The sequence below is a fragment of the Desmodus rotundus genome, chromosome 4 (assembly GCF_022682495.2).
Source record: "Desmodus rotundus isolate HL8 chromosome 4, HLdesRot8A.1, whole genome shotgun sequence".
Classification (NCBI taxonomy): domain Eukaryota; kingdom Metazoa; phylum Chordata; class Mammalia; order Chiroptera; family Phyllostomidae; genus Desmodus; species Desmodus rotundus.
The window spans coordinates 610,645-622,737 of record NC_071390.1 but is presented as its reverse complement, the minus strand read 5'-3'; the positions used below and the strand labels follow the sequence as shown (position 1 = coordinate 622,737).

General features: G+C 55.2%; 1 protein-coding gene across 3 annotated transcripts in view; it reads left to right on the top strand.

The window, feature by feature from the left end:
• INPP5A (inositol polyphosphate-5-phosphatase A) overlaps positions 1-12,093 on the top strand; it is a 149,572-nt gene that overhangs the window by 38,692 nt on the left and 98,787 nt on the right. For 2 of the 3 annotated variants that reach the window (XM_053922288.2, XM_053922289.2), the window contains exon 2: positions 4,576-4,617. The exons of the other annotated variant lie outside the window; for it this stretch is intronic. In XM_053922288.2, the coding sequence (XP_053778263.1) occupies positions 4,576-4,617 (42 nt within the window). The remainder of the gene's footprint in view (positions 1-4,575; positions 4,618-12,093) is intronic. 3 annotated transcript variants of the gene reach the window in all.

Below are 12,093 nucleotides of genomic sequence, written 5' to 3'. Positions count from 1 at the left end.
GAGGGTCACGGGCCGCACACCTGGGCTGCACCCTCTGCCCGCTCATGTCCCACCAGGACCCGCCCTGGCCCCAGGCAGGTGGGGGCTGGCCAATACCCGCTGCACAGGCCCACCTCCTGGGGTGCAGAGGGGCTACAGAGGAGAGCAGGTAGGGTGGGGGGCCAGTTAGAAAGTAAGTTGCCAACATCGTGATACCCGGACACATCAGAGACACACCCACACATGGGTGTCATCCTGTCTGAACACGCGGGTCTTCTCTGGCCATTTGTCGCAGGCACAAAGGCGTCTGCATACACTTTACGGTCATGTCACCCCTGTTGTCTCTAGCAGTCCCAATGGCGTTTATTACCCCTTTTTTCTAGCGTGTGCTCAGGGCTCACACGCTGGTCTGGGGGTCACAGTTCTTTAGAATGGCTGCCGTTCTGCACCCCTCCCCCACTGCCACCTCTGGTCTTTCTGACCTTGACATTGTGCAGAGTCCAAACCACTTGTACTGTGGGGTGTCCCACTGTGGGGTCTTTGCTGGTTTCTTCCTGTTTATTTTGGGTTAAACATCATTTTAGCAAAACATCTAGGTGACTTGGGGTGTGCCCTGCCTCCACCTCCAGAGGCCCGCTGCCCTCTCTGACCTGGAGAAAAGGTGATGCCTTTTCACACAGAAACCCATGGGGAGACCCTTCTTGTGACTCCTCTGTTTGGGTCTTTTCCCATTTTGCTATCAGATTTTTTGTTGTTTTTTCTTGACTTTTAAGAGTTCATCACATATTATTAGGAAGAGTAACTATGTGTTATTTATGTTACAAACATTGTCCATCAGTTGACATTTGTCTTTTGATTTTGCTTCTGGTTTTGCTATGCAGAAGTTTCTTCTTTTTTCTTTCTTTCTTTTTTTTAATTGTAGTTGAAAGTATCATTCTTTGTAAAAATGGTGTTTGGATTTTGAGTCATAGTGTATTTTTCCGTGTGACCTTTAGCATCGGCCTATCTGGCTCGGGCTGGGTGGGGCGGGTCATGCACGGGTGGGGGGCAGTGTCGTTTCTGGGCCAACTTGGAGAGAGCAGGCAGCTTTCTGGAGCTGAGTCACCCTCCCTAGAACCAGAGCTTGTCGTGGACTCAGGGCTGCTCTCTGTCTCCGCCAGGAGTGACAGATTCTCACATTTTACAACTCATTCCCAACTTTTACCTTTCTTCGTGCTGCTGTTGTAAATGGGTTTCTTCCCTGAATTCTTTCAGTGTTTTGTCAGTCGTACCGTTGAGTCCTTGGGTTTCCCGGATGCTCTGTCCGGCTGTGTGCAGATGTGGGTAGTCAGCCCTCCTCCTGGGCACTGACTGTGCCTCCATGGGCTTCTCTTTCCGACCTCTTTCCCTATGGCCTTGGTGATGCGCTCAAACTGTGGTGGGAGTCAGAGCATCTCTGCCTGGGTCCTGGAGGGTCCTGGCCACAGTGGTGGCCGAGTTTCTCCACGAGGAAGCGACCTGCTTGGGGGAGGCACAGACCTCTGTGTGGCGGGTGACATTTCTAATAACAGATGAGGCAATATTCGAAGTTGTAGTTGTTACACAAGAAATAATAAAAAACAAAGGAAACATTTCACTAAAAAAGCTAAATTACAGAACTATGCCATAACTGAAGGAACATAGAAAGGATGAATACAAACCCAAATTTTATTGAATTAAAAAAAAAAAAAGGAAAAAGCCCATAAAAACAATAAATTAAGAAAATGTAAAGGTTGTTTGTTTGAATACATAAATGAAGTCATTATCTGATGAGGCTAATTACTTGAGGCAAGGAGGGAGGGACAGGCAGACAGATGGACCGACCACACGGCAGCACTCAGGGACAAGGGTCTCCCGGTGTAATGGCCTGTCGCCGACAGTGAGCTGACTGTTAGGACACAGTGACGAGTGAGACCCTGAATGTGCACCTTGTGTCAGAAAGAAGTTGGAGCGGGGCAAGAGTGTTCCAGCAGCCACTGGTGCCCTGTATTGGGCACCAGCACGTGGGCTTGTTCTCCTGCCGTGTGACCAATCAGCACAAACCCAGGGCGCTGGGCACAGCCTGGCTGAGCCCTTCGCTCAGGGTTCTAAGGGTTGTGCTCTGCTCTGGAGACCGGCTTGGGGCGGGTCCGTCCATGCTCCCTCGGGCTGGGAGCTGGAAGAGCTCTCCCCACAGGACTGGCGGGAAAGTGTCCTGTCCCCAGAATCCAGCCCCTGGAGCCTCTTCTGGATGAGTTGCCTGGTGCCTGACAAGGGCAGACCCACCCAGGACACGCCCTTTTGATGAACTGGGGGTGAACTGACTGGAAATCAGCTACATCGGTAAAGTGACTTCACCTTTGCCATGCAGTGTTACCTCGTCTTGGGAGTGACATCTCCGTTTCCAAGGTCCCACCCCCGTGGGGGAAGGGCACCCTCGGGTTGGGCAGAGAAGTCAGCGCCCTGCCTGCTGCAGGATGTCCTGGCAGTTCCTGGCCCATCACATTTTATCATAAATGGCTGTGACTCTTACTGAAGAACTTCTCTGGTTTTTTTACTTTTATTTATTTCTTCTGTAATGTTCTTCCTTCTTTATGCAAATCCAAAATTTTGACTTATATAATTTTCCTTCTCCCTGAAGAAAATGATAAAACATTACTTTAGGGCAGAGCCCAGCGCAGCCTCCACTTTGGGCTAAAATGAGAGTATTTCTCTAAGATCTAGTTTGTGTTTATCTTTTATTCTTATTTTAGTGGCTTTAAAAATAACTCCGTGTTAACCAAACATGGGCTGGAGCTCTGAGGAGGCTGGCGTCCGCGTGGCCTCCAGGCCTGGCCCGGAGCTGCTCCCGGACAGAGCCGCCACGTAGCCATGTGGACACAGAGCCCGTGCACTGGCAGCAGGGCCGGTGAGCCCTAGGAGGTGGGGCCTCGACAACAGGGTGCCGTGGTGGGCAGGGCTGATTCTATAGAAAGTGGGAGGTGTGCGTGCTAGCAATCGTTGTGGGCTTGGTCTTGGCAGGAGAACATGCCTAAGTGCATGTACACGTCTGTGCATGTGAGTACATGTGCATTCACACAGGCGTGTTTGTGCCTGGTTGTTTAAGGGTCGGTGTGTTAGAAGTTTGGAGCAGTAACTGACAAAGCCTTTCGGTGTTTCCAGTTGTTCCTACTGTGGCCTGTGCCCTTTTTCCTGACAGCGTCCTGAGGGACGGTCAGGCATGCTCCCCACGGTTCTGTTGGTGCCGGCTGGTCTGGAACAGGGACCGGAGGACATGAGCCGCAGTTTACCTCACTGAGGACGTGGTGCTTTGTTGTTGAACTGCTTACCTTTGGTGGGATGAGATTTGAGGGTAGCACACTGTAATTCAGTTGTGATTTCAAGAAGTTAGGGTTTTCCTGCGTCTTCAGTAAAGCGTTAGGGAAGTTAAACTGGCGGAGGGTTCCATGCCAGGCAGGAAGAGCGTATATGCAGAGTGTAAGGAGTCACACTGAGACTGCTGGTGTGCGGTCCTGCAGCCCGTGTTCTCGGCCCTGATTCGTCACCTGGTGTCGTCCCTTCAGCGGGCGTAGAGTTGTAGTGTGAGCAGTGGCGCTGGGCTGTGCGCTGCCTGGCATTCTGCCTCAGTCGGGTTGAGCCTGTGGGACTGCCCCTTTTTATCACTGGGCTCCAGCCTCGTGCTCTCCTGTTTTAATAAAATGAGAGTGCAGTGCCGTGCAGGGCACGAGTCCACCCCCGGATGAGCTGCAGCCGGGCACTGTCCCTGCAGTCTGGTGTCCTGGTTTGGGGTCGAGATGGCGGGATTGGCCAGGGTGGGGCACCCAGGGCAGTGGTTTCAGTGTGTCCACAGGGTGGGGCAGCAGCCACCGCAGCCAAGTCTAGTAACCTCGCTGCTGTCCCTGTGGATTCATCTGTTCCACGCGTCCCACAACGCAGAACCACATGTGATTGGCCCTCGCATCCAGCTTGGCCCTCGCGTCCGGCTTCTTCCCCTCACATAGTGTCTGTGAGGCACCTCCATGCCGTAATGGTCAGTGCTTCCTCCCTCCCTTGGCCGAGTGGTATTCTCTTCTGTCTCAGGCCATGGTGGCTGCTGTGACTAACTCTGGGGACGCCGTGGCCATGTCCCTGTGTGGGCACGGGCTTCACCTCCTGTTGGGCGTGGACCTAGGAGTGGGGTTTCTGCGCCATATGGTGACTCTGTGCTCGGCGTTTTGAGGCCCTGCCAGGTGTCCCACCAGCAGGGTCTGAGGTCTCATCTCCGGCTTCTGCGCCCCAGGGGGCAGGTGCTGCAGCTCCTGTGGTTTGCATCTGTACTTCCCAGCGGCATCTTTCCATGTGCTTGTTGGTCATTCTGTTCAAACCCTGTTTGTGGCACTGTCTTCTCTGCTCACCTGGGAGGGTGACGATGGAGGTGGCAGTGCCCTCCTCATGTGCAGAGCGGGTCCCCCATGTGGAGTGGATTCCCTGCCCCATGCAGAGACCCCTGCCCCCACCCTAAGGCCGACAAGTAGGTCCTCATCACAGCAGCTTCTGCTCGTGGCTGTTTGGGGCAGTGTCAGTGGTCTGACAGTTTTTTCTTTGTTCTTCTTGTTGCAGCCAGAGCACCTACAGAAGAACTGGCTTCGGGAGTTCTATCAGGTGAGAAGTGCCGCGGCAGCGGCTCCGCCCGACGGACTGCTCGTGCGATGAGCTCCGTGTTTCCACAGAAGGCGCATGTGTCCGCGTGGCACTCAGGCGTGGCCTTCCTGCACCTATGAGGGCAGGCGTCACCATTTCTGCCTCACTGTCCAGTTCCTCCACAGAGGCCCCTTTCCTGCCCCTCCTTCTGGCCAGGATTCAGGGCTAGGCAGGGTCTCCTCATTATTGGAGGGGGAGGCTGCTGAAAGCTTGTGGGGATATTAGGGTGCCTTTTGGAGGGGTCTTGGCATCGCAGCGTAATGAGACCATGCAGAGGAGCCGCTGTGGGGTCTGGGCAGAGAGTGCGGGTGGCTCTCTGGAGAGGTACTATGAGGACCAGGCCGGTTTCCAGCACCCTCTGCTGAGCAGCTGTTGGCTGAGACCCTGTCTTTAGGGAGCTGTGCTCTGGAGGCTGGGGGGCTTCTGTGATGTGGCAGATAGGGGCTCTGGTCCTGGGGACACCGATAATTGGCACGAGCTGGGACAGCTCAGGCCCTTCCACAACAGGAAGGACAAGCAAGGCAGCCACGTGGTCCTCAGTGGAGCATGTGCCAGGCATGAGTGCTAGATACCGGGTAGGGCATTCAAGAGGCCCCTCTGGGTGGGAAGGGCGTCCAGCTCGGCTGGGGCGGCAGGCAGGTGAGTGTGGCTGCAGCCCAGAGGGCTGTCCCACACCAGGCTCTGGGTTAGGTGGCCCACACGCAGCCGGTGAGAGCGGCCAGTGGCTCCAGCTCCTGCAGTAAACGTTGGGCATTGTGGGGCCACCAGTGTTGACGCCTCCACATCCCTCCCGGTGCTCAGGACCCAGGGGCAGCGCAGCGAGGGTCCTGCTCCCCTTCTGGAGGGGACAGTGGGGACCCAAGGGAAGAGGCTCGGGGCAGGCCTTGCCATCCCTTGCTGTCCAGCGAGGTGTGTCCCCTGATGGTGTGTGGAGGCGGCGTCCCTCCCTCACCCATCGACGTGCTCTGTCTGCCAGGGGCTGTGCTGGGTGTCAGGGGACAGAAGGCAGATCCCTGGGGAAGAGCTGAGGCCCAGGGACAGGGGCATCAGGAGGGAATGCCCTTGGGGATGGGGCAGTGAGAGGACACCCAAGGGAAGGTCTCAGGAAGTGAGGGGGAACAGGTGCTCTATCGCCTGGGGGATCCTGGGCCCTTCCTTCCCTGTGCTCTGCTCTTCCCAGGTGGATGCCTCGCGTCAGGGACCCTGGCCGAGGCTAGGTGGGCAGTCTGTGGCCTTTGACAGCTCCATTGGGAAGCTGTGCTGGGGCGGGCAGGCCCCCTCTGGTTAGGGTTGCACAGGGTCCACATCCCACCTCTGTCCCAGCCATGGGGTGAGAGTCCCCGGGGGTGGCCCGAGCCCTCCAGTCCGGCTCTTGCCTCCCTTGGCCTGTCAGTTTTGGCAAAAACGTCTGTCACATTAAGCTGTAGCTTTTGCTCCTTCGTTTTTCTGTCTGTGCAATTTTTACAGGTGGGCCTCGGGAGGTCCATGTGCAGCAGAGTCTGAGGTTGTGAGGGCACATTCAGGAAGGGTGAGCGGGCCTCCGGCCTGGCTCCAGGCTGGGAGGGTCCTGGAAGTGCCGACCCCAAGGGACCCTGCAGGAAGCCTGTTTAGGCATGTGGGGCTGTCTAGGGGAGGGGCCCTGGGAGGCAGTCCCAGGAGTTGTGGGGCATGGTGGCTGTCCCACACTGTGACTGTGTCCCGTGCAGGTGCAGGCTCCACTCTGCCATGGACTGCATGCGTGTGCCCTCCGATTCCTGCTGAAGCCTGATGCCAGGGGGGTGGTATCTGACAGGGCCTTGGGGGTGATCAGGGTGAGATGTGGCCATGAGGGCGGGGCTCTAGGATGGGTCCATGCCCTTGTAAGGAGAGGCAGCGACTGCTACTCCGGAGGTGCCAGGTGCTGTGGGGCCAGACCCCCTGCCCTTGGGCATGTCCTGGCCCTGCAGAGAGGTGTTTAGACACCCCTCAGGGTGACCCAGGGGTGGCATGGGAAGGAAACGGGCCACCTGGGGGCTGGGGTTGCAGGTCTATGGGTGTCAGAAGGGCTCTTGAGGAGGCTGCGTGGAGACGTGCAGCTTGGGCAGGAGCAGCCTTCCTGCCTCGGTTGGGCAGGTCTGACTGTAGTTCTCCAAACCATAGGCAAGGCTGCTCGGTTTAACCCTCTCTGTTTCTGAGATGATGACTTGCAAGTGAGCTCTCGGGGGCAGGCACCTGTCTTGCTCGGAGCCGAGTCCTGAGCACCTAGGAGTGTGTCTGACGCACCATTCATGCTCAGCAGTTCCTTGTTGAGTAGCACTCAGGAGGCTGCACAGCACAGGAGAGTGTACATCAGTGTCCCCCCAACCCTCCTGCTTTGACGTCCAACCTCGAGTCTAACCGTCTGTGTGGCTGGTGCTCGGCAACCTTCCTCAGCTGGTCGTAAATAAATGTGTTTTTACAGCTTAAGCTTTTGGGGGATAAACTAGGAAGTATTTCCAGGTAAATTAGTATGTACTACCCATTTTAATGGCTTTGGAGTATTTTATCATATGAATAGGTCATCACTGAAATTAAAGTTTTTCTATTGACGAACGTTAAGTTGTTCAAGTTTATAGTAATACTACAGATCAGTTTTAAAATTGATATAATTTGGGCTTGCATACAAATACAAAATGAGCAAGTATTGAAGATTTTGTATTGCGATGGTAAATATTTATTATTTGTCAATGGGAAGAGCAGGCGGGTGTTCTAAGTGTCTCAGATACAGTCTCTGGTCAGTGGTGCTGGAAGGAGTCTGTAGAATGGATGCGAAGCTGGCCTGTGATTACTGCCCCCCTCCCCCGGACACTCCATGTCCCTGCGGTCGGCGGTGTTTGCGTCATCGTCAGCTTGTAGAATTCACAGAATCGTCACACTGGAGACACCCCAGTAGGTGAGCTAAACAGGTCCCTGACACTTTCTGCCCATTTGAAAGTCACAATTTTTTGTGACAATTTAAAAAATACTGTGATGAGCAAATCTGCCTCCACTAGTGTGGAGGAACAGGTTACCCACCCTCCTGCTTAAAGAAATTAAAAGCAGAAAACATCTGAAATAGTGGTTTTCAAACCTCAGACATCAGGCATGACGGGGCAGCAGCGGCTGAGAGAGGGGTGGGCCAGCCGCTGGTGGCCAGGAGGGGGTTCCTGGCAGGTCCCCAGCAAGGTAAGAGTGACAGTTGTGTTGTTCACCTGTGATCACACTTTCTAGGCTGACAGAGAGGCAGGAGAACAGGGCTAGGCAGCAGAGGAGCAGCCGTGGCACGGCCGTGGCTGCGGAGAGCTGTGCCTGGCTCCGGGCCCACTCCCTGCCCTTCCTCACAGATCTCAGCTGTGAGTGCCCTTCCCTCTGCTCGCTTCGGGTTTCATTCACCCTCCGGTATCGGTTTCTGAGGGCAGAAGAAAAAAAATACAGCCAATTTCAGAAATGTGGCACAGGGCAACATTAAAATGAGAATAAGGTAAATACCGTGAACAATTCTGGGTTTGAAAGCCTCTGTGAAAGGAACATGTTTTTGGAAAAACCAAGCACCAGAGAAGACACAAATGGCCTCCCTCAGTGGCCGTCTCTCTGTAAAGTTCAAATCTTGCCCAACTTTCCCACAGAACACTTTCCAGGACCAGAGAAATGACGACAATTCTGTGAAGCTCTTCAAGAAGAGAGCCCTGTGTGACACTTCCTCACTCACCTGTGACACGCCCCCACTCGGTGCCCAAGGAGAGACAAGATCCTCTGTGCAAGAAGTACAGAAATTCTGGCAAATCAAATATATGTCAGTGCATCTGTGTCACAGGTCAATACATGTGACACATGAGCATATAAGTGACACTGTGTCAGAAGAGGTCATTGCCAGTCCCTAGGCCAGAAGCGAGGAGCAGAAGCTGTCTCACTCGAGAGAGGACTCCGAAGAGCAGAGGACTCAACTGTCCCTAGAAAGGCCTGGGGAGTCCGCACCTTTCCAAGACGAACACTAGTGAGTTTACTTAGTTTGCAACATCTGAGGTCACTTTGAAAACATCTTTTTTGTGTTAGCTATGAACAGCTGAAACTTACGCAATAACATCTCTAGAAGCACCGACACAGTTGGATATGAGTCTGATGGAATACGCTAATACCCGCACACTGAAAACGGTGAGACGCCGATGAAAGAAATGAGAGAACACGGAGACACCGTGTGCCTGGGTGGGAAGGCTCGCTGTGTTCCCTCGCGAACTCCACTGGCCCGCCCGCGGTCCGACGCAGTTCCCACCGGAATCTCTGCAGGGCGTCTGGGGAGGAGACTGCAGGGTGCTTCCGTTTGTGGGGGCAGCAGCAGAACGAGGATGAGCAGGACGGGTTTGAAAAGACTCACACGCTCTGATTTCACATCTTAGTGTAAATCGACTGCATTCAAGACACTGTCCTCTTGGCAGAAGGACGGAGCTACGGGTCACGGAGCAGAAAGGGACGCACACAGACAGCCAAGTGACAGGCAGAGGGAGAGGCACTTCACTGGGGAGAGGGCAATGTTTTCAACCATTGGCGCTGGAACAACTGGGCATCTGCATGCGAAAAAAGGTTTTTTCTATATTTTGCAGCATATACAAACAAAACAGGTTGTAGACCTAAATGTTAAAATTACAGAAGTTCTAGGAGAAAATCTAAAACAAAAACCTTTGTGACTTTACATTAGGCAAATATTTCTTAGATACAACACCAAAAGCACAATTCATAGAAGCAAAATGTTGATGATAAATTAGAACTTAAAATCCGGAACTTCTCTCTGTGAGACACTGTTAGCAAGTGAAAAGACCTGTCCCAGGTGGGGGAGGCGACATGTGCAGGTCACATGTGATGAGGAGCTGCAGTGGACAAAGAACTCTCAAGAGCCAATAATAAGAAAGCCAAAAACCCAAGTTAAAAATGTGTGAAAGATTTGAGCAGACACATTACCAAAGAAGACACAATAGTAAATGGGCACATGGAAAGATACACACTCAGCGACGTCACTGCCTTCAGGGAAACGCCAGGGCAGAGCACGGTGAGATATTGGCCTGTGTCTCTCAACTGGGGCAGCTGAAATGAATCAGACAGAAGAGGGGAACCTCAAGAACCCTCAAGCTGATGAAACCTCACACCTACCCGTGGGAAAGCAAAATGGTGCCTCGCTTGTGAAGCTACCTACCCTGCCCTGCCCCACATGTTTGCCCACTCAAAGTGCAAATGTTTGTTGACACAGGGACCTGGATCAGATATTTGCAGCTGCTTTATTTGTGAGCCCCTGCGAGAGGCGCCAGACTCAGGCCTGCATGCCACTGGAGTCCGTTTATCCAGCATGTGGGGTGGCCAAGCTGTGGGTACTGGAGGGCCTGCCGCTGCAGGAACATGGGGAGGAGGGGAGCAGCAGGCCCTGGCATTTGTGGCGCCGTGCCACTGCTCCTGAAGCCCCGCCATCCCTGCCTGTGGCTCTGGTGCACGGGCCGCTGTGTGTGCGTCTCTGCTCCTCTCTAGTCCCCACACCCCCACACCCCATGCCACATAGCCCTGGCTGCCGCCCCGCCTGGATGCCTTCTGGGCCCTGCACATGGAGTGGCTCCGCCCTTTGCTCCCAGCACAGCTAACCTCTTCCAGTTGGTCCCCATGCCCCAGATTCTCTCTCTGTCTCTGCCATCTCCCACCCTGCCTGTCAGTGCCCCTGCCCTCCCCCAGTTGGCTGCAGTGGCCTCCTCCAGCCTCCAGACTCCTGCCTCTCTCCCCCCAGCAGCCCCAGCAGGGCCAGGTGCCCTCGGGCCTTCAGGGTCCTGTGTAGCTTACTGCCCTGTACCCGGTGGTCTGGACTTTTAAGGGAAAAATCACGTTCATTGTAATATCGCGGGCAGTTATGTTAAGTCCACACGCATGGAAACGCCTGGCCGCAGGAGTCCAGGTGATCGTGTGTTTGTGTTTTCTGTCCTGTCCCTTCCGTTGTGGTTCTTGCTGCTGTGCAGGGAAGGCCGCTGCCTGCTGCACCCAGCCCTTCTCACTCTGTCGGAGCAGCCCGTGGTATGGCCACACTTGGCACCCCATTCTACAGATGAGGAAATTGAGGTTTGAAGAGGTTCCAAGAGGTGCCCACACAGCTAAGTAGTCTGTCACAAGACCAAGCCCGCAATTCCTAAGGCCATCCTAGTGGCCAAGCAAGGCACATGGGGCTGGAGACAGGGCCCGCTGGGGGTGTCTGTTGGGAGCTGCTGAGCAGACTAGACTGCATGCCTGTCGGTGGAGGGGAGGAAAGTAGAGTCAGCAGGGCTGGCAGGGCTGAGTGCTCCTCCTCGGCCAGGCAGGGTGGAGGAAGGCAGCGAAGACACAGCGACTTCAAGATGGGGAGGCGGCTCCTGCTGTGACAGAGGGCCGGCCATCTGCTACGGGGCAGTAGGGAGGGCAGATCTGGACATTTGGGCAAGGAGGAGGACTTTGGTTGGACCAGCAGGCGGGGTGGGACCCCAGGACCCTAGAGGGGAGGAGCACTCAGGGTCATGGCTCCGGGGTGGCCATGGCTCCAGGGCTCTTGGGACTCACTTGGGATTCTCGGGCCCAGGGCACAGACAAGACAGAATGTTTGCTGGTGCCTGAGTGGGTGTGGCTGGGGTGCCAGAGCAGGCACTTTGGGGTGGGGGTACTGGGGCGGGTGTGAGGGTCCATGATGGGGAAGAGAGGTCACTAGGGGCTGGGAGGGGCAGGGAGTGCAACTGAAGGTTGGGGGCCATGGGGACATCGCTGTGATGAGGCAGTGAGCAACCGGTTTTTCTGGCCCCTGAGTGGTCACAGTCCCCTGCAAGCTTGAAATGGCCCAGTGGACACAGAGCTGGATGGAAGGTGACTTGGTGGGCTGGCTCCAGGGAGGAGGTTCCCAGAGGTGGTGCTGAGGCATCTTGTGCTGGACCTTGAGGCTGTGGTCACCGCTGACCCCTGCGGTCAGTACAGGACAGGCAAGCATCTGAGATGCAACGGGAAACCCATGTGCCCCGGCTCCCACCTCAGAGGGCTGAACGCTTCGGATTAAGAACCGTCAGCTCCCGTAGAGCTTGGATGTCCCAGAGCTGCAGATCTGGTGAAGCGTGCCTGTGTCCACGCTTCTGCCTCTGTAAAAACGCAGTCTCTTGTCCAGCTTCCCAGACCCATGTGAGCAGCGGCTGCTCTGCCCACAGGCCTGTCACTCGGCTTTTTCAGTCAGCCCACCAACACAGCCAGTGCGCACCAAGGAAACCCCAACCCCGTCTCAGAGGGCCCACCAGGACGCACATCCCAAGTGTGGGGGCAGGGAGACCCTCTCACTGGTGGGCGGCCATGCGACCCCTTGGGGAGGTCACAGAGATGGGCAGTGTCCCGTGTGAACACAGCGAGGAGGTGCCATTGGCTGCCGCTGCCCTGATTGGTGGCCGTGTGCAGGTGTGGACTCTG